Here is a 21,485-nt window from a genome sequence, read left to right as displayed (position 1 = left end):
CGGCACATTCCAAAATAGCATAGACCTCAGCCTGGAAGACAGTAGGCCTCCTTCCCAATGGCAATGAAACGTTGACACCAGGGCCAAATATACCAGCCCCTACCAAATTGTCTTGTTTTGAGCCGTCAGTGTGAAAAATAGTTGAACCAGATCGAAAATCTGGCTCCCCTGTTTCCCAATCCTGACGAGTCACATCAGAGCGGTTCCATATCATTTCAGCAACGAGTAATTTTCATATATGTTTATTTGGATGAAACCTTGCATACAAGTCTTTGGGGAACAAAAACGGCGTTTTGCATACTTGGTTCGCCATTTTGAATCTAGCCTTACTTATGAGAAGGGCCTATGAAAAATGCACATGATATCTTCAAAAAATTGTACCTCGAAAACGGTTTGTCCGATCGGTTTGGTGTCTTCGGCGAAGTTTTAGACAATTGTTGGTGCTATATGGAGAAAATATGCACGGTAAAAAAAAAATGTTTGGTTTTTGTGATTTGAACTAAAATATAGATTTTCCCTCAAAAGTGACATGTCAATATTTTTTAAATTATCCTTATGTTATAGCTGACTGAAAATGCTATCTAGTGCGGAGTGGGTTGTTCTGGAGAAAAATAGGTTACAATGAAAAAAAAAATGTTTTAAAAAATTACGGTTTTCAAAAAAAGCTATTAAGAAAAGTCAAAAAAGTTTGTCGCCCTAATTTTATGAAAGTACATCAAATTTGCAAGAAAAAAGTACTTCGGTAACATTTTTCTAAGATGCACCGTTTAGAAGATATTACTAATTTAATATTGATTTTTTTGATAACTTAATAAGTTTTAGCCCTTTTCGGATGTACTCCGTGTTTCTCCAGTTTCAAAAGTATTTTTTTCGGAAAGATTGGAAAATTTTGAGTTAAAATGACACTGACAGCTTAAAGATTTGAGTGAAATTCTCTGCCTTAAAAGTATTTTGAAACAAGTTACAAAATCCCACTATCAGGAACAATGATTTCTTCCAGTGGTTTTTGGTGCCTTCTGCTGAAAACGTGCTAATAAGTATTAGATACAGGTAATTAGATACCAGTTAGCTGTACTACGTACAGTTGGTGGTTGTAAACATGGTCTTTGTTGGAACTAGTCCACCATGGCCACCCTGGCCCAGGCTTGTAAACATTGTAAACATGTAAACATGAATTTTTTTTGAGGACGATGATATAAGCCGTGCAATGCCAGGCCAAAGAGATTTTGTTAGCGTAAAGACAGGAAATAAGAGATTAGCTGTTCAGAAAAGATTGTTAATGATGACATTAAGAGAAGCTTTTAATCGCTTTAATGAAATGTCATCATTTGCAAGCCTCCGGCCAAGGCCATGTAAACTATTGACTATCACAGGAACACATAATGTTTGCGTTTGCACTACGCATGAAAATGTCAATTTAATTCTACATAGCTTAAAAAAATACAATGTCTTGAATGGTCTAAAAACATTAACGAATAGATTACTTTGCGAAAATAAGACAACTCATTGCCATCTACGAAGATGTAAACACTGCCCAGATACCTCAGTTTTAGAAGACAGTTTATTGAAACAACTGGAAGAAAACTTTGTTGAAAAGCTTTCATTCGAACAATGGGTTACCACTGACAGATGTGATTTAGAAACTATTGTAAAGCAAACCAATGACTTTGTTACATTTTTCAGCTCAAAATTAGAAAGTTTGATTCCGCATGATTTTGTAAAAACCGAACAATCCAATTTTTTGAAAACTACAAAACAAAACTTGCAAGATGGTGAATTTTTAGCTATTTGTGACTTTTCTGAAAATTACAGCTTCGTTTTGCAGGATGAAGTTCAATCACACCATTGGAACGTGCAACAGGCCACAATCCATCCTTTCATAATATATTATACTGAAAATATGCAAATTAAACATTTTAGCTTCATTATAATTTCAGAAGAACTAAGACATGATTCAGTCGCTGTTAATTTGTTTATTGATAAAATGATAAACTTTTTACAAATTGATCAAAATAAAAACATGAAAAAAAAATTTATGTCAGATGGTGCTGCTTCACAGTATAAAAACCGAAAAAACTTTTCTAGCCTTTGTAAGTTTAAGTCAAAGTATGGTATTGACGCTGAATGGCATTTCTTCGCAACATCGCACGGAAAAGGTCCATGCGATGCTATTGGAGGTACGATAAAACACATGGCTACCAGAGTAAGTTTAGACAAAGAACGCGAACACCCGATAAAGACTGCAAGAGAGTTGTTTAATTGGGCAAACAAACGAAAAGAAGAAGAACTTACAAAGTTGTCATTTTGTTATTCTACTACAGAAGAATACGAAAATATGTCTTTGCAGCTAAATAATCAATATAATAATGCAAAAACAATTCAAGGAACTCAAAAATTCCACTCATTTCTTCCTCTATCAGAAAATACAATAAAGGCAAAGCTTTATTCAAACTGTCCTGACAATGATGCCAAAATAATCGATATTGTTAAGTAAGTTGTGTAAACAATAATTTGATAAAAATACAGGAATAAAAATAAACTGATGTACAAAATATCGTCCCCTTAATGCTAGAACTAGGTAACTGGTTTTGCGAAATCGCAAGAAGTTTATTCATATCTGAACGTACACCACAATAAACACAAGTTTGTCAATTTAAAATCCGAAAACACATATTAATTCAACTTTTAAGACCAACAAAGAGTTTGTTTTATACCAGGATGAGTTTTACCAGCCATTTTTATCCGCACTTTCCAAAACGAGTTACCTAGTTCTAGCATTAAGGGGGCGATATAATGTTATTTTTTATTGCGCACAAATACCACCCCTGAAACATAAGCCTTATTCGCTCTTTTGAATCTTGCTAATTGAGGAGCTTGCGATATGCAAGAGTTGAATGCACATTTTCAACACAATACACCAAAAACCACTGGAATAAATCATTGTTCCTGATAGTGGGATTTTGTAACTTGTTTTTCAAAATACTTTTAAGGCAGAGAATTTCATTCAAATCTTTAAGCTGTCAATGTCATTTCAACTCAAAATTTTCCAATCTTTCCGAAAAAAATACTTTTGAAACTGGAGAAACACGGAGTACATCCGAAAAGGGCTAAAACTTATTAAGTTATCAAAAAAATCAATATTAAATTAGTAATATCTTCTAAACGGTGCATCTTAGAAAAATGTTACCGAAGTACTTTTTTCTTGCAAATTTGATGTACTTTCATAAAATTAGGGCGACAAACTTTTTTGACTTTACTTAATAGTTTTTTTTGAAAACCGTAATTTTTTAAAACATTTTTTTTTCATTGTAACTTATTTTTCTCCAGAACAACCCACTGTGCACTAGATAGCATTTTCAGTCAGCTATAACATAAGGATAATAAAAAAAATATTGACATGTCACTTTTGAGGGAAAATCTATATTTTAGTTCAAATCACAAAAACCAAACAATTTTTTTTACCGTGCATATTTTCTCCATATAGCACCAACAATTGTCTAAAACTTCGCCGAAGACACCAAACCGATCGGACAAACCGTTTTCGAGATACAATTTTTTGAAGATATCATGTGCATTTTTCATAGGCCCTTCTCATAAGTAAGGCTAGATTCAAAATGGCGAACCAAGTATGCAAAACGGCGTTTTTGTTCCCCAAAAACTTGTATGCAAGGTTTCATGCAAATCAAAAAATACAAAAAATAAAAACTGGAAAAATTTCCCACTTGTTCGTGGAATCGCTCATCAGTAACACACAAAAAAAATAGATGATCAAAAAAGTTACGCTTTATCGTGTAATCTCAAGTGTAATCTTCATTGACCAAATATACTGAAAGCCTTGTGAAGTGGACCTGGTGTGGTGGTTAGAACACAAGACTATCACGCCGAGGACCTGGGATCGAATCCCACTCCCGACATACTCACAACATGTGGGTTCTTCCTTCGGAAGGGAAGTAAAGCGTGGGTCCCGAGATGAACTAGCCTATGGTTAAAAATCTCGTTAATACAGACAAACAAAATATACTGGGTTGATTTCAAAAGTCTTTAGCACAGAGAAACAGACGTAACACTTAGAACAAATTTCTTTTAAAAAAATCGTCACGGAAACGCAATCGCCCAATGCTAAACGTACTGTGTTTGGCCGGGCCGCCACTAGATGGCGGTAGTGAGAAAACGTCAAACAGGAGCAAAAACAACACCAGCGCCGCGAGTGGTTAATCGACCTACTACTGAATATTTGAATCAACCGTTAAAAAGGTGGTCGATGAGAGGCGTTGAGAGTGTGATGTCTGTTTCTCTGTGTCTTTAGTATGCTCATATGTTATCTAAGATTAAAATCATTGAGATCTAAGGACCTTCTCATACCTAGACCACTTTTAGCAGCTGTTATTTGAATACAATCATGCAATGGCAGAAGATTTAGCATTGCATCCAAAGCTTTTGATGGGGTACTATGCATTGCCCCAGTTAGTGAAGCTGTTGCAAGCCTTTGTAGCTTGTTTAATTTCGTTTGAGTTGTAACTTGTTTGGTCTTTTCCCACCAAATAATAGAAGCATAAGTAATAATGGGTTTCACAATGGCCATATAAATCCAAAGTATCATCTTCGGCTTTAAGCCCCATTTCCTACCAAAAGTTCTTTTACAGCCCCAGAAAGCATTTCTAGCTTTTTCTAAGGGCCAGAGTAGACGCGTCACGCGACGCGACGTGGATTTCCCATACGATTTGACAGCTCCTTATTATTGATTGTTATTCCTTTGCGTGCAAATTTCCGGGTCACATCGCGTGACGCGCCCACTCTGGCCGGCACCTAACTGATTTTCCACAAGTTTATGCCAGCAGAGTTTACTATCTAGTACAACTCCTGAAAATTTGACGTCTAGAGATAAAGATAGTTTGACATCTCCTATAGCTTCAGTTCCGATATAGTTATTTTTCGTCTCCTAGTGAAAGGTACAATCGTTGTTTTTGAGGGATTGATATTCAACCCTTCATTTTTGCACCAAGCTAAAGTAAATCTCAATGCTTCTTGCATTCGATTGAAAACAGTATTATCAAATTTCCCACGGACAATGACAACAATGTCATCCGCAAATCCAACAACTTCAAAACCTTGATAGTTTTGTTAGAAGATCATCAACAATCAGGGACCAGAGGAGGGGAGATATTACTCCCCCTTGAGGACAGCCTTGTATAGCTGTTACTTTTACAACTGAATCTCCTAAATATGCTGATATTTCCCTCTTTGACAGCATTTCTTCCTATCCAATCGGTTAAACATTTCGAAAAATTACGTTTCCTCATGGCTCTTTTCATCGATGCAAAGCTAGCGTTGTCAAACGCGCCTTCGATATCTAGAAAGGTTGTCAATAATAATTCCTTACTGTCAAATGTTTTTTCTATTGTAGTTACTAACGAGTGAAGAGCCGATGTTGTTGATTTGCCAGTTTGATAGGCAAATTGCGCTCTATTTAATGGTTTATCTTGAAGTATATCTGATTTAATATACTCACCTATGAGTTTCTCCATCAACTTAAAAAAAATAGACGTAAGACTTATTGGCCTAAACGATTTTTGCGACGTTTTATGTTTTTTATTTGTCTTAGGTATAAAAACAACTCGGACTTGCCTCCATTTTGTCGGAATATACCTTAATAAGAAACTGGATTTAAATAAAGTTAGTAGTATTAGAATTATTACTTGCACTTTTGGAGATGCGCAGGAAAAATTCCATCCATACCTGGACTTTTAAACGATTCAAAAGAATCTAATGCCCATTCAATCCTAAATGGTAAATAAATAAATGGTTACATAATTATTTAAATAATTATCGATAACCAGCCGAGTGGAAGTTTTACGTAAATCCAAAAGCTGGTCTTTACAAATACTGGCGTGTGTGCGAAATGTACAAATTGGAGTGGAATTTGCAAAAAAAGTTACTCGTCCCCTCGGCGAGATTTGAATTCACGACTCATACTCACAGACCACACTTCTTTCGAATAAATTAGATGTCCATTCACACTACTATAGGGCCCATCTGCATCCACCCACGCACATCAACACCCTTAACAGATAGCTTGAAGAACACTCTTTCTGATAAGGGTGTTTATGTGCGTGGGTGGATGCAGATAGGCCCTGCATAGACAAAAACATGTTTGTTTACGCAAAGCAGATAGGCCCTTTTCAAATGTTCGTCTAGATGTGTGAACTTCCAACACATTAAAAACAATGCGCTTTCGCCTAGGCTTTACATATACAATATATGCGTAGTGTGGATGGACATCTAATTCAACCAAAAAAGTGGCGATCGGTGAAAAAGATAATCAGGCATGTTCTACGCGGTGTGTGAGGTGAGACGGTCTGCTTCGTATCACCTGACGTGATACGACTAATGCAAATCAAATGGGATCGAGTCGACTTTGTCACCTCATTCGACTCGACTCACCTCACACGCCGCGCAGAATAAGCCTGAATTTCAGAATTTCGAGTTGAACTTGAATTCTGAAAGTTGAATATCATTTTTCGTCATCTAAAATCGATTTAAACATGTTTTGGAAGATGATTCTTTTGTGAATTTCAGTTTTTCATTTTTTTAATTTTTATTTTTGAACATTCCCAACACTTTTATATTTTTCCTGGAAGCCTATCTGGGATACGGATTTTTTGAGACGAAAACATTTTGAGATTTTGTGATTATTGTTGAAATATATTTATTTTAATTTTTTTTCATGGAAAATTTTATTTTCCGTGTAATTTTAAGGAAAATCATTTAAGAGTGTATTCGATTCCCTTAAACCATTCCACTATGATAGAATGATTTGGGAAAAATTTAAAATATGTTATTTATAGCGATTCAATACAAAATAATCAATGACTTCTGAAAGGTGATTAAACCATAAATTTTTCAATGATTTTTTAAAAATGTAAATACGCTTTGAAAGACACCAAAAACCATATTGAGATACAGAACAGTCCTAAGCATCAAACAAAAATATAAAAACTTTGATTATACACGAAACAAAACTTACAAAAATACTCAAACTACCTATACCCCGTCTAAAGGCGGGGTAGGGTATTAGAGGGTTAATCACCACATCTTCTATTTTTTTCGTGGTGTTGTGGTAACGCGCCTGTCTAGTGAGTAGGAGTCGTGAGTTCGAGTCCCACCGAGTGGACGAGTAACTTAAAATGGTAGGCGTTTCTGAAGCCTAGTATATATTCTAATGAAACACTCTAAATGAAAGGATAGAACTTTCAAGTGTAGAATTAGCAATTAGTTAAAATACACAAAAATAAAAACAACAAAAAAGGATAGAACTGTCATAGGTATTCGTCCAGAAGGGCTATTCCTGTCAAACGTATTGACATCTCTGGACATGAAATCTAGTAGAAGATTCTTGATGATTTTTTCATGTAGTCTTGAGTGGAATGGTGTCACATACTCAAGAAATGCCATTGGTACACTTCCTGGAAAGTGTAGAAAGATGTGATCCTTTCTGTGGAAGCCAAACTGAAAAATTTCCCTAAAATTATTCGAAAGATTCTTCTTGAGATCTTTGACGAATTCCTTCCATAGGAGTGGGGAAGCATCATCCAAGACATCATCTCTTTATTTATTTATTAATTTATTTATTTTTAAACATCATCTCTTTGTATGGATATATTTAATCCCTTTGAGTAATTGTACTTCATCCAAGCAACAAGGTTTCAATTAATTGCACAGAATTGCATTTGCATCTCTTTTGCATACCTCTAAATAATTGATTAGTGGCCGATTTCTTCATACTCGCCTAATTCGTAAATCTACTTTACCCATTAAGTTGAACCATGTTTAAGGTCTAAGCGGGGGTAAAGATATCGCCCCCAAATGAACTCGGTATGTGTAGGATAAACATCTTTTTTATTAGATCTTAATCCTATTTTCGAAAAGATATTTCCTATAACAAATTTGGTGCTTCACTTGAGCAAAAACGAAAAGATCATTGATAAGTATCGTTTACGAATTTCTCTTGTTGCCTGTTATCTTATATTTTAATGAAGAGGTTTTTGATGCCCTAGACAGTCTTAAAGCCCTTCTGGTAACCCCAAGGTTACCTTGAAAGACTAATGATAGGGTCATTTGGGTAGTGGATCATATTATGGGCATTTTTCAAAATAGCTCAGTCAATTATATAACAATTGACATAATTTTTTTTATCGATGTTATAGTAACGATATCTCGCCGTGTACAAAAAATCAGCAGAAAATGTCTAACAAAATCTTTGGTAGAAATTCCTAGCAATATCTTTGAAGTCACTGCAGCCAAAGTGTCTTTTCTTCCAGAGATGGTTTCCTAACAAATATATGACGTTATGAGTGAATTGATAAGCTTAAAAAGAAAAGCTCGAGATGTTCAAAGATTAGCTATTTCTAAGCGAGGGAGTGGGGATGAGATTTCTTTTTTACATTCATGAAATGCGAGTGCTGAATTAATTTTAGTCTTGTTTGTATTTTTTTTATTATAGTCCCAATAATGTAACTGCAAACATTCATTCGAAAAATTGTTCTATTAGAACGGGAAGGGGATGTGTTAATGATTATCAACCAAATATGAAAAGTTTAATTTAGCATTATGAAGGAAAAGGTATCCCAAAGAACACCCACAGGGTACTGATGAAAACATAATGTGTTATCTATTGACTTTCACGATGAAATTGTACGTATTTACTAGTTTGGAAATGATATTAGCAAGAAATGGACACAATGCATGAAGGCGTATCAGCAGCAGCGTTAGGGCCATTCGCTTTCTCAAACAATTTAACTAATTAAGCGCGTAAAAATAACAATAAAAAAACGAAACCATGATCGAGTGAGTGGGGTGAATTTAAATTTCTTTTTCTAGAGCTAAAGCTAGGTACGAGGACAGCCTAAAGCCAATCCACATTTCACACTGTGCAAAGTGCGTGGCATTGTATCATATATTCTACCACTCATCAAACTCGTCATCGGAGTAATGATTGTTACTACCTTGATATTTTTTGTTCCTAGGGTCCTGAATGGGCGGCGAGGTTGTCCTCATGCTGGGCGGCGAAAACGCCTTCGGATATCCACCGGCTCCGCTGCCTCGATCTGCTCCACCGGCGCTTCCGCTGGTTCGACCATCCCGATCCCGAAGGTCTCGATCGCGATCGCGCAGATCGTGATCTCGATCCCGGTCGCGATCGCGATCCGATCGATGATCACGGTCGCGATCGTAGTTCGATCGCCGTGAATGCGGCGGTGGCGATGGTGGAGGACTAAAGTCAGTTTCCGTTTCGTAATTGGACATCACAGAGTATTCGTACCGACTGTCCGGCGAGTACCGGCCTCGTTCCGGAGTGTACCGATCGCGGCTGTCGATCAGACTGGGACTGTAGCGATTCGGGGGAGGAGGGGACATAAGCCGTCCTAGGGGAGCAGGGCGCATCTCTCCTGGGCCAGGCGGGGGCATAAATGGGGGCATGAACGGAGGTACGAATGGAGGAGGCATAAACGGAGGCGGGGGAAGGCCCATCATGGGAGGAGCATTGGGGGATTCTACCCGTATTGGCGACGGAGCGGTTAGGTTCATGTCCGCCGGAGGAACCGCATTGGGAATGAGACCATCTAAAAGTTGAGTCAGGGGTTACAATTGGGGGTGCGACTGCAAAGGAGACATGTGAATCACTTACCGGATGTTGAGTTGTTCACGGATACGTCCCCGAGGACGGTAAGCTTACGCCGCAGAGCGCTGGATTCGTTACGGGATTCCTCGAGACGACGTTCGGCCTGGCGAGCTGCTAGCCAAGCGTCGTGCGAACGAGTTTCCAGTGCGGTATACTGCGCTTTGTGGGCAGTGGCTTGAGCTTCGATTTCAGCGCGAAGTTTGTCGTTTTGGGATCTGGAAAAGTTGAGAGAGAAAAAACCTTTGGTTTTAGAAAAGCTGATTGAAAAAAAAAATAATTTAAATTTCAACTGCCAATGCAATTTAGAAATGAAGCAAATATATATTAGAATAAGGATGGTAGCTCTAACTTATTTCTAATGTGTCGTAGCTTAACAAAGAACATGCAATAGCAAGATTCACAAGTATCCCCAGAAACTCTTGCAAAATATTCAAGAAATAGTTTATATGGCACAAGTTTATAGCCAAAACTTGAATGTCGTGCTAAGAACTTCTGAATGTTTTCAAAGAAATTGCGGAAAACTGGAAAATTCTAACTGCAGCTACCGCATCTCAGGAATATCTGTGTTCGACTGTGATTTTTTTCTGATGTTCCTCGTCTCATTTGATCTAATGTTCTGTAAGATTTTTTTTGTCAGTTTCCATGCCTCTACTTTGTTTGGCATAACCCTTCGGTATATATTGGGTTCTTAGATCATGAAATGTTTGAAAGATAAGTGATTATGGTTGTACAATTTTCTAAAACTTGTTTTGTGAAATTTAGAGCAAAGAATCTAGCGATACGAATGCCACACAAATACCGTGCTTCGAACTGCTCGACGAGCAAACGAACAGAGCTGCATGGAAACAATGAACCAATAAAGAACATTGCACAACACGTACAACTTTGGGTATACTAGGGGAATAGCCACTTACTTCAGCTGTTGAATCTCATCCTGCATCAGTCGAATCCTTTCGACGGTGCTCGTGGTTTCCCCTTGCTGTTGCATCCACATTGCTTCCTTGATGCTCAATTCCCTGTGAAGAATAACGATAGAATTAGCTAACTTTTCATTTTTCAAAATATGATGACAATGAAATATTACTTCTGCAATTGGGTTTCCTTATCTTTGAAGTAGGATGACAGCACTTCCAGCCGAGTTTCCGCTTCCAGTTTATCTTTCTCGGCTTGGCCGTATTCCTTTTTCAGAGAAGAAATATCCTCGTTGATGATTTTCACATGGTCCTCCAGGAGTTGACGTGCAACCTTAAATAGAAGAGACAATGACAAAAACGGACGATTTGCGATTGCAACAACAAATCCTTACAGTCTCCCCCTGCAATCGATCCTGTAGATTGGCCTTCTCCTTATTCAGTACTGCCAGCTGCGCTTTCAGTTCAGCCGAATCGATCAATCCATCAATCGATCCTCCGCTATTGCCCTTCTTGATATCCTTTATGCAGTCTTCCAGAGCTTCCACCTTGGCCTCCGCAGCGCTCAGGTTTTTCTTGGTCTCTTCCCACTTTGACTGGTAGGACTTGACTTCCTTGCTCAGTTTAGCAATTTCGACGCTAGTTTCCTTCCTCAAAATGTCCAGCTGGGACCCCTGTCCACTCTTGATGTTATTAAGCTCGATCTCCAAATTGTTCTTCTCCAGCTTCATGTCGTTCAACGATTGCTGAAGTTCTTCCATATCCTGTTGGAACTTTGCCGTCTGATTGGCCACCGTGATCTGCAGTTCGCTGTTCTCACGACTCTTGTCCGCCAGCGTGGTATTCATCGAAAGGATCGTCTGCTGCTGTTCGTTCAGTTGCTTCTGCAGTTCATCCACCGTCAGTGCGATCGAATCGCTTCCACTTTGATTCAACAACTCGGCAACCATTTTGTTTAGCTCCAACCCGGCTTCGGCAGCGTTCTCCAGTTCCTTCTCCAGGGAAGCGATCTGTTCCTGAAGTTCCAGTTTGGTCTGTTCGCTGTCTTCCAGCTCCTGCCGGAGGGCTATGACCATATCGTTGGAACCGAACGAATTGTTCTCGATGCTGATGAGCTTGTGTTTCGTTTCGACCAAGTCGCTTTTCAGCATGGCGTTCTCCTTGTGGGATGCCATCAGGTCCCGTTCCACCATATTGAGCTGGAAATAAAATATGTGCACGCATTACTATACCATTTCTCGTGCGAATTTCCGTAATCATCACCAATCTATGGTGGTGAATTTAGCAAACAACAAAATTGACATCTAGTATACAAACTTTGCGCAGAAAAAAATCGAACTTCTTTTCCCAAATACGCAAAGTTTGAACCTTCTTTAATTAGTTAAATTTCAAATATATCTAACACCATTCCTACCTTATAGATCAGCGGTTTCTCCTTTCGGTTTTTGTTGATCAAATAGTGACCCAGCGAGAACACGATCAACGTAAACGAGGTAATGCCCAACAGAAGAATCAAATCGCTCAACTTAAACAGTTCCAGGATGAACATTTTCGCATAATCCATTTCTTCCTCCTCGTGACCGTGGTCCGTGGTGTGCGATGGCGCAAGGGAGTCATCCTGTAGCGGTTGATATGTATCCAGGAGTTCTGGTTCCCGTATTTCTATGTTGTTGGGACTACCCTTCACCATCGGATGGTGGAATCCGTTGGCATGCTGGTGCTGGGGCGAGGGCTGAGACGGGTTCGGTTGCGGGCACGACTCCTGGTCGCAGTAACCGTTTTCTGGAGCGGCTGGGAATAGACGAAAGATATTGGAAAACTTAGTCGTTATCTTGTTATGATTTAAAATAAGGAAATAAACGCATCTTCTTGTGCCCTTTTGTGGACCTAACTTTAAACGAGTGTTATAACAACCAAGAATTTTAGGATTCAAAGGAGGATTCAAAGAATTTTAGGATTTAAGGAGGATCAAATTATCTTCCAATACTTTTCGATTTATGAAAAAATGTCTTGAGAATTTCCTATAAGAAATCATAGAGAAATTTGTGAAGGAATCCTTGGAGGAATTCTTCGATAAATTCCTGAAGGAATTCCCGAAGCAATTTGTTGAAATCAGGCACGCGATATTGGAGATAAGCACTGTCGCTGGAAGGTGGCAGCAGCTCTTCCTCTCTGGAGCCACCATATGTTGACGACGGGGCACTTATACTCCGTGTGGTGTCTCTGTCAGCTGCCGCGACAATCACTTGACGACGACGACGACGACGACGACGACGATGGTAATCGCACCACAGCAGTTGCACGGTACCGTTGCGAAGGTAGACGGTATTCGATTCTGCGTGTGCCGATCAACAGGCAAGAGAAACGCACTGAATAAACTGTCGACGACCGAAACTACTTACTGATACTCGGAGAATTGAGTGGTAGATAATTAAAATCGATTGGTCCAAATCGAATGTGGGAGCGATCATTTGGCCTTCCTAGATCCGGTCAAATTCTTTCGCATTCGAAGACGGATGAGGAAAAGTTGATCGCAATGCATTTATATTTTTCGAGACTCATGCCAAAGTTACTCGCATTCGGAACCGTGGCGTACCAGAGTGAGAAAATAAATGCTTGCCCACACTTGAATCGGTGTCAAACTGGCCTTTTCAGACTCTTGCCAAAGTTACTCGCATTCGGAACCGTGGCGTGCCAGAGTGGAAAAAGTTTGATCGATTCAGTATGATTTGAGACTCCTCGATTCTAAGTACTAAGTAACTCTTTTCAAAGACTTAAGTTTTTCCAATCAAGCTCCAGCCAACTCCTTTCGCATTCGAAGGCTTGGTTAATAGGAGGGATTAGAAAAGAATAAGCTTCTCAAAGTGCTTGGTAACGAAGGATTTCGAGTAGCAAGTAAATGTGGCTTGTGACGTACAAGGCAAAACTGCTACCGTCTTTATTGTTCGATCGCCTTTTATACTCTCGTCCAGACATTATTCGAACCCTCTATTTACATGATTTATCCTGATTCCTACGTAAAGCAAATATATGATAATCGTCCAGAAACTACGCTCACCCTCTTTACATCATTAATTAACTCATGATTCATCAAAATTCTAACTTGTATAGTATACAATGTATACATACAATGCTGCAAAGAATCTTTCAAACAAGTTTTGCTAATGAATAATTAATCCCTGATCAAAACCTTTTCTGGTATTTCGACCATTACAATACATTGGGGTTGTGTTCTTGGCTTTACGTTAGTTGTGAGCATAGATAATTGATTACAATTTTATATCATATCGGTGCATGTCTGGAGCTAACAATTACAAATGGCGTAGCTTGTATTCTAGTTCAATGAATTTCACAATATTGCGTAATTATATATAATGCTTATGTGTAAGTGGTTGGTTCTATCCGATTGCGCAACATCAAATCCGATGGTGAAATTCCGTACCGCGCTTGCGCATTTACGCTGTGAAACCGTGAACATACTTGAATATGATATCGTTTCTAATATGAATTAGAACGATGCATCCTCATGTATGCTATGAGTATTCGTTCCGGGCTAATCGATTACTACGCACGCGCAGTTTGTTCCGTTCTTGATCAGCCATCCTCGATGTTGCGCTATCATAGCATATCGTAGACAACGTTGTGTAAAAGGTGGCTCGTTTCCAATGCAAACTGATTGATTTTGCATATTGCAGTTTACACTGGTTTTCATGAATATGTGACCAACACGATTCACAAAACGTTATCTTCACAATTATTATACAAGCTTTTGCGTTCGATTATTATAAGCGATTTGCTTAATGCTAGATGTAGGAAATGGTTGGAATTAGTGTGCTCTAGCTGTTAGAAATTATTGTACTTCACGCGTCGCGTTCGTAACACAATTCCTGGGAAAAATTTCTAGAGAGAATTCTGGAGGAATGCCTGGTGGAACTTCTGAACAAATTCCTGGTGTAATCCCTGGAGCAATTCTTTGATGAGAACCAGCAGGAATTTCTGGAGCAGGATTACTCAAAAAAAATCCCTCGAGAAGTTCCACGAGGATTTCCTGGAAGAATCTTTGGAGGAATTTCTAGAGGACTTCCTGAAGGGATCTCTTAGAAAACCCCTGGAAAAAATCGTGGAGATATCCCTGGAGGAATCCCTTAAGCAATTCCTAGAGGAATATCTGGAGGAATTCCTGAAGATTTTCTGGAGAAATTCCTGGAGGAAGTGCTGACATAATTTCTGTATGATGTCCAGAAGCAATTCCTGAAAAAAATCATGGGGTTATTCCCGGAGGCATTCCTAGAGAAATTCTTGGATAAAATAATAGAAAAATGCCTGGAGAAGTTCATAGAGGTATTCTTGTTGGAATTCCGAAAGGAGTCCTTGAAGCAATTTCTGGAGGAATCGCTGAAAAAATTCCTGAAGAAATCTCTGCAAGAATCCAAAAAGGAATCCCTGGAAAAATGCCTAAATTAAATCCTAGAAGAATGCCTAGTAGAATTGCTGGTGGAATTCTTGGAGGAATCCCTGAAGTAATTTCTGGAGAAATCTTTGGAAGAATTATTGTAGGGTTATCTGGAAAAATTCTTGCAGGATTCCCTTGAAGAAATTCTTGGAGGAATCCCTGAAAGAATTCTTGTCGGATTCTCCAGAGGAACTCCTGTATCAATTTCTAGAGGAATTCCTAGAGGAATTTCTGGCGGAATTTCTGGATGAATCTCTGAAAAAGATCCTGGATGATTTTTTAGAGATGGATCCCAGAGGAATTCCTGGAAGCCTTCCTAGATGAATTCCTGGAGGAATTTCTAGAGGAAACTCCTAAGGAATTCGTCATGGAATTAGAAGGGGAATACCAGGAATAATTGCTAAAGAAATCGCTGATGAAGTTCTTGAAGAAATACTGCAGGAATCTTTAGGAAAGTTCGTGGAGGAATTCCTGTAGCAGTTCCTGAAGAAATCCCTAAAGGAATTCCTGAAGAAACTCCAAAGGTCCCACCGTGTGGCTGCAGGTGCTCGTGCGGCACGGTCTCCCAAGCCCAGTCGAGCAAAAAAACCACTCCAAACAATGACATTGAAACTATAGACATTACACAGGCCGAAACTGACGATCTGATCGTACTGGCACAGAACACAGCCTCGGGTTCAGTCCAAGCGATCGATCATGACCAAATAGACAATACCCAGCCAGACCTCTTTATTAACCCGCCCCCGTATCCCTCTCAAACACCCGGACCATCGAACCAATCGAAAAAGTCAGGAAAAAAGAACAGAAACAACACACCCGTTGCAAACCAATCACAGGAATCCAGCAGCACAGTTGACTCGCCTCCACGGAAAAAACACTCGTCATCGTATCACTCGGACATCGAATCAAATCCCCCTGAACAGCATGAACCAAGACGATCCAGACACCATAAATAAATTAGGAAGGTGCATTCTCCAGTGGAATATGAATGGCCTTAAAAGACATCAAAATGAATTGCGACAAATTATTTCCAAATATAATGTTTACGCACTTGCGTTGCAAGAAACTCACACACGTGAAGATGTTAGAATACCACATTTTCAAGCCTATTTTCACCACGACACAGGACATGCCAGAGGAACATGGGGAGGTGTCGCTATTGCAGTGCATTCCGACTACTCTCATCGCCCTATTCCTCTTCACACAGAATTAGCTGCAATCGCTGTACAAATATATTTCCCATTCACCCTAACGCTTGTATCACTGTACCTACCTCACGGTGCAAGTGATAAAAACGAACTAATTGCTTTGTTCAAGCAAGTTCCAAAACCGTTTCTTGTACTAGGTGACCTTAATGCGCACCACTCTGCCTGGGGAAGCAGAAATACTTCTTCTGGCGGAAACATTGTCCTTGAGGCTATTGATGAAGAAAACCTCGTTCTTCTAAATGATGGATCGCATACGCATATAACAACAAGTACAGGGAACACTGATGCAATTGATCTTACTCTTGCATCAATAGACCTTGGTAATGATTAACCTGGGCTTGTTAGGGGAATATCTGTAAATAAAAGAAAATCGGGTTAAGTACGGTTCCTTTGAATTCCACTAAGAATTTGCATCCTTTGACAGATACGTATTTCGACCTCAACTGTAAGGTCGTCTTCAGTGTCTTGTACTTGACTGACCTTGGTACCAAATTCTCTTGGGAAGTATTAGACGATACGCACGATAGTGATCACTATCCTATCATGCTGAAAGTTGAAACGGTAGATCAAACATTGAGAACCAGGAAAACATGGAAAATTAATGCAGCAAATTGGACACTATTTGAGGATCACATAACTGAAAACATGCCGCCAGGTTGCGAATGTAACATGCAATCAATTACCCGCTCCATTATTAGTGCTGCTGAAATAGCCATTCCTCAATCGAGTGGTTATCGCCGCCCAAATGCCGTCCCTTGGTGGAACCTTCAGTTGGCAGAAGCTCTACGAAACCGTCGCAAAGCTTTACGCGAATTCAAACGAACACCAGCTGGACATCCAGATAAAGAGCTTAGAAAGGAAGAATTCAGAAGTGCTAAAAGGTTGACCAGGAAAATAATGTGGGACTCTAGGATTAAGTCGTGGGAGGAATTTGTGAGTAGTATAAGCATGGACACCCCAATCACAACATTATGGAGGAAAGTCCGATCTTTGCAAGGGAATCGTAGATCATTTAAAATTCCTAGTCTACTCGCTGAAAACCGTCTAGTCACAGAACCAATAGAAATTGCGAATACACTTGCCAATCACTATGAACACGTCTCATCCAACAACAACCACTCCGCTGAATTTTTGAGGTTCAAATCCCTAAAAGAATCCCGAAATTTAAGCTTCCCGCCTCGACTATCCGCAGACTACAACAAGCCTTTCGAAATGCACGAACTACTACAGGTGATTGATACCGTTCGAGGCTCAAGCCCGGGCCCAGACGGAATACATTACGAAATGATTCGCAGATTGCCTTTGCATGCAAAGTACACCTTTTTAGGTGCGGTTAACCGCATTTGGAGATCCGATGATTTTCCCGACGAATGGAAGGACTCCCTACTCATTCCAATCCCAAAAGCAGGTAAAGACTCTAAAGAACCCTCAAATTACCGCCCAATATCTCTTACAAGTTGCACCAGTAAAATAATGGAGCGCATGGTAAATAGGAGATTGTCTTACCAGATTGAAACCCAAGGATTTCTTGACAAACGACAACACGGATTTAGGAAAGGAAAATCCATTAATAGCCACCTCACAGTTCTTGAAGATGACCTTCGAAACTCAATTACCAACAAATGCCATGCGGAAATTGTGTCACTAGATATTTCCAAGGCCTACGACGTCACTTGGAGACACCTTATCATCGAAACCATGATCACTTGGGGATTTGGAGGAAACTTGATGAGATATGTGATAAATTTTCTCAAAAATCGCCGTTTTCGAGTTTTAGTTAGTGGATTCCAGAGTGAGGAGAAAAAGCAACAGAACGGTGTTCCACAGGGATCGGTTATAAGTGTGACCCTATTCCTTATTGCGATCAATTCTGTTTTCAGTGCTGTGCCTAAGTTCGTTAAAGTTCTCGTTTATGCAGACGATATAATCATTTATATTAGTGGAAAAAATCATAGAGTTCTCCGAAAACGTTTACAAGAAGCACTCATGTCACTAGAAAAGTGGTCATTGAAGACTGGCTTTAGAATTTCACACGAAAAAACCACAAGTATGCATGTGTGTCGGAAACGATCTCATCAGAATATTCCTGCATTAAAATTGGAGGGGTGCGAAGTAAAGGAAGTTCAAAAAATGAGAATACTGGGGTTGGTTTTTGATAACAGATTAAACTGGAACGCGCATATTGAGAAAGTTAAGACGGATGTGGAGCCAAGAATCAACATACTGCGATCCATCTCTGGGAATCGATTGGGTGGACATCCAAAAATTCTGCTAAATGTCTATAAAGCCATCATTCAGTCTAAACTTGTTTTTGGTTTGTCTGTTTATAGTGGAGCCAGTGAAGCTCAACTGAGAAAGCTGAATGTATGTCAAAATAAAGCAATACGGCTTGCTATTGGTGCCTTCGTAACAAGCCCCATAGAAAGCATTATGTCTGTCAGCGGTATTTTACCGCTCAAGTATTTGATTTGGGAAACTACTATCCAGAACCTGATTAGTTTAACATCCGTCAAATCAAATCAAAATATGTCATTAGGCAGCCTAGGCCGAGCTCGAACAGTCGCTATGAATAGCCTTAACTTTGAGATTCCATACATAGAGCCCTACAACACACATTCCAAAAACTGGGCATACAAAAGGCCCCAAATATGTTGGAAACTGAAAGAAGCCGGTGGACGAAATCTTGACCGTTCGACTGTGCGACTAGGGCTGTGCATTTATCGATATTATCGATAATATCGATATTATCGGATCAAATTTATCGATACGATATCCGATATTGCTCAAACCGATATAAAATGATACCGATAAAGGCTAATTATTCCCGATATTTACGATAAATTTGATTATTAGGTCAGACTTTGTAATATATTTTTATGAATTTCACCATTTACGCACCAACATGAAATCCAAATGTTCACTTGAAGCACATTTAATATGCAAATGACACAAAACTTTGTCATTTATTGTGTACTTCCCTTTAATGAATTTATCGGATACCGATACGATATCGATAATGTCGAATCCGATATATCGCCGATACCGATATGAGATGAATTACGTTTTGCCGATACCGATAAACGGTCAGGATGCACAGCCCTATGTGCGACAGACATTCCTTCGTTTACAAAACGAAGATTTTGTTGCAGCCGAATTCATCTTCACAGATGGGTCCAAAACAACAGAAAGAGTGGGAGCTGGGTTGATAATAGAAGATGAATCTATTAGTATTGCTCTACCCTCCGAGCTTTCGATATTCTCAGCTGAAGCCTATGCTATTCTGGAAGCAGTCCGTAGGCCAAAAAATAGATCAAGCCAAAGAATAATCTGCACCGATTCTGAAAGCGTCGTTTCGGCTATCGAAAAAGGATCCTCGAAACACCCCTGGATTCAAGAAATAGAGAATCGTCTCTGTCTTGACCAAAATGTGATTCTCTGTTGGATACCTGGGCACACGGGTATCAACGGGAATGAAAAAGCAGACGCCGCTGCCAAAGCAGCCCTCGAAATGCTATCCAGAGAATTGCCAATTCCACCAAGCGATTTGAAGAGGGAAGTTAAATCAAGAATCCGTTGGGAATGGGAAAAGCACTGGGACCAGTTAAGGGAGCACAAACTTCGTGAAATTAAAAACAACACTGTCGCGTGGATTCCTTCAGGAAATCGACAAGAGCAAACTGCCATTACACGACTAAGAATAGGACATACCAAATTGACACACAAATATCTCTTCGATAGAAGCGACCCAACTAGCGAAACTTGTGGTACCCATCTTCACGTCAAGCATGTTTTGCTTGATTGCCGTAAATACGCAAAAGAAAGGCAACAGTTTCACATACAGGGATCTCTTCAGGAAATTTTGAGCCCGGATCGAGAAAAAGAGCTAAATTTGAGGAAGTTTTTGAAGGAAACTAAACTGCTGGAACTCATATGAAACTGAAATCCCACGAGGGTGGCCGTGCGGTCGTAGAAGTCATGTTCGTCGCTACGCCCTTATCGGTACACGTCTCGCTGTCTGAAACAAAACCAGAACCGCGATTCGATGGAGGCGTGCAGAAAGCAGAAAGGAGGAAGCTGTAGAAAGAAGGAATAAAGAAGATGAAAGAAAGAAGAATGAAGAAAGAAGAAGAGAAAGCCCAACGAGGATGAAGCAGTAATCGAAGCAGCGAAATGTGAAGTTACCTGTAGCACATAGGGAACAGTGATTAATAAGAAGACATAAACTACAAGGAAATCTAGGAATCTTCAGACTCTAGTTTAATTTAAAAACACTTCACTAATACTTTACTTTTGCAAAAGAAAATAAAAAATGAATAACTCTTTTAAAGAAAAACTAGAAAGGACGAGCAAATTCCTTTTAATTCTACTACTGTGCTTATCTTCGGACAGATAGGCCTATTTCGTCTGTGACTTACAGACTTCTTCAGTGTCAAGTGCTCGACTGAAGAAAAACCTCGCATTCGTTGTGGTATTTATACTAGGAGTGTATGTGCAGGTACGTGTGTGGGTAAAAGTGTAGGTATAAAAATGTAGGTACAAAATTGTAGGTACAAAATTGTAGGTACATATTTGTAAAAAAGGAGGTGTATCTGCCTGTTAGAAAACAGGGTGTCAATAAGATACCTAAAGCTAGGAAAATTCCTACCGATTTGGTAGGTAGTCAATTGGTGTTTGTTGTGTTATTTTTTTTTCCCGCCGATTTGGTAGGTAGTCAATTTGTGTTTTGTGTATTGTGTAATGTTTTGTGTGTGTTAGGTAAAAATTTAAACAGCCACGTGTACCCATTGCCCTGATCCTTGTTAAGTAGTTTTTTATTGTTTTGTTTGTAAATTTCTAAACTTTCTGCAACATCAAGTTTCCATGGGTTTGTAATGTGTCGTAAGAGTTTAATATTTGAAGTATTCATAAAATGTCCTTCATTAAAAATATGTTCAGCAACTTTAGATTTAAAATGATGAATGAGTCCCTTGTCTGTGTCTTTGTGTGCTTTTGATACTTCCGTTATGTGTTCTTTGAATCGTGTTTTGAGTGTGCGTTTTGTTTGTCCTATGTATATTTTGTCACAGTGATTACATGTTACTTTGTAAACACCAGATTTTGTTAAGTTGTCCAACGGGTCTTTCGTAGATCCCAAGAGAGTTTGAAGTTGGTTAGCTTTGCTTGTGAAAACTAATTCAAAACCAAACTTTCTGAGAATTGGTCGGAGTTTTTTGGTGTCATTGTTGTAGTTCACA

General features: G+C 39.2%; 1 protein-coding gene across 2 annotated transcripts in view; it reads right to left on the bottom strand.

The window, feature by feature from the left end:
- Positions 1-21,485, bottom strand: part of LOC109429791 (transport and Golgi organization protein 1) — a 33,995-nt gene that overhangs the window by 1,919 nt on the left and 10,591 nt on the right. For both annotated transcript variants that reach the window (XM_062849137.1, XM_029864306.2), the window contains exons 3-8: positions 12,005-12,381; positions 10,986-11,789; positions 10,764-10,924; positions 10,594-10,695; positions 9,686-9,894; positions 9,003-9,620 (exon numbers count right to left, since the gene is read on the bottom strand). In XM_062849137.1, coding sequence (XP_062705121.1) covers positions 9,003-9,620; positions 9,686-9,894; positions 10,594-10,695; positions 10,764-10,924; positions 10,986-11,789; positions 12,005-12,381 — 2,271 coding nt within the window. The remainder of the gene's footprint in view (positions 1-9,002; positions 9,621-9,685; positions 9,895-10,593; positions 10,696-10,763; positions 10,925-10,985; positions 11,790-12,004; positions 12,382-21,485) is intronic.

The sequence above is a fragment of the Aedes albopictus genome, chromosome 2 (assembly GCF_035046485.1).
Source record: "Aedes albopictus strain Foshan chromosome 2, AalbF5, whole genome shotgun sequence".
Lineage (NCBI taxonomy): Eukaryota > Metazoa > Arthropoda > Insecta > Diptera > Culicidae > Aedes > Aedes albopictus.
Note: the sequence above shows the minus strand (reverse complement) of the source record. Positions and strands in the feature narration are given on the sequence as shown.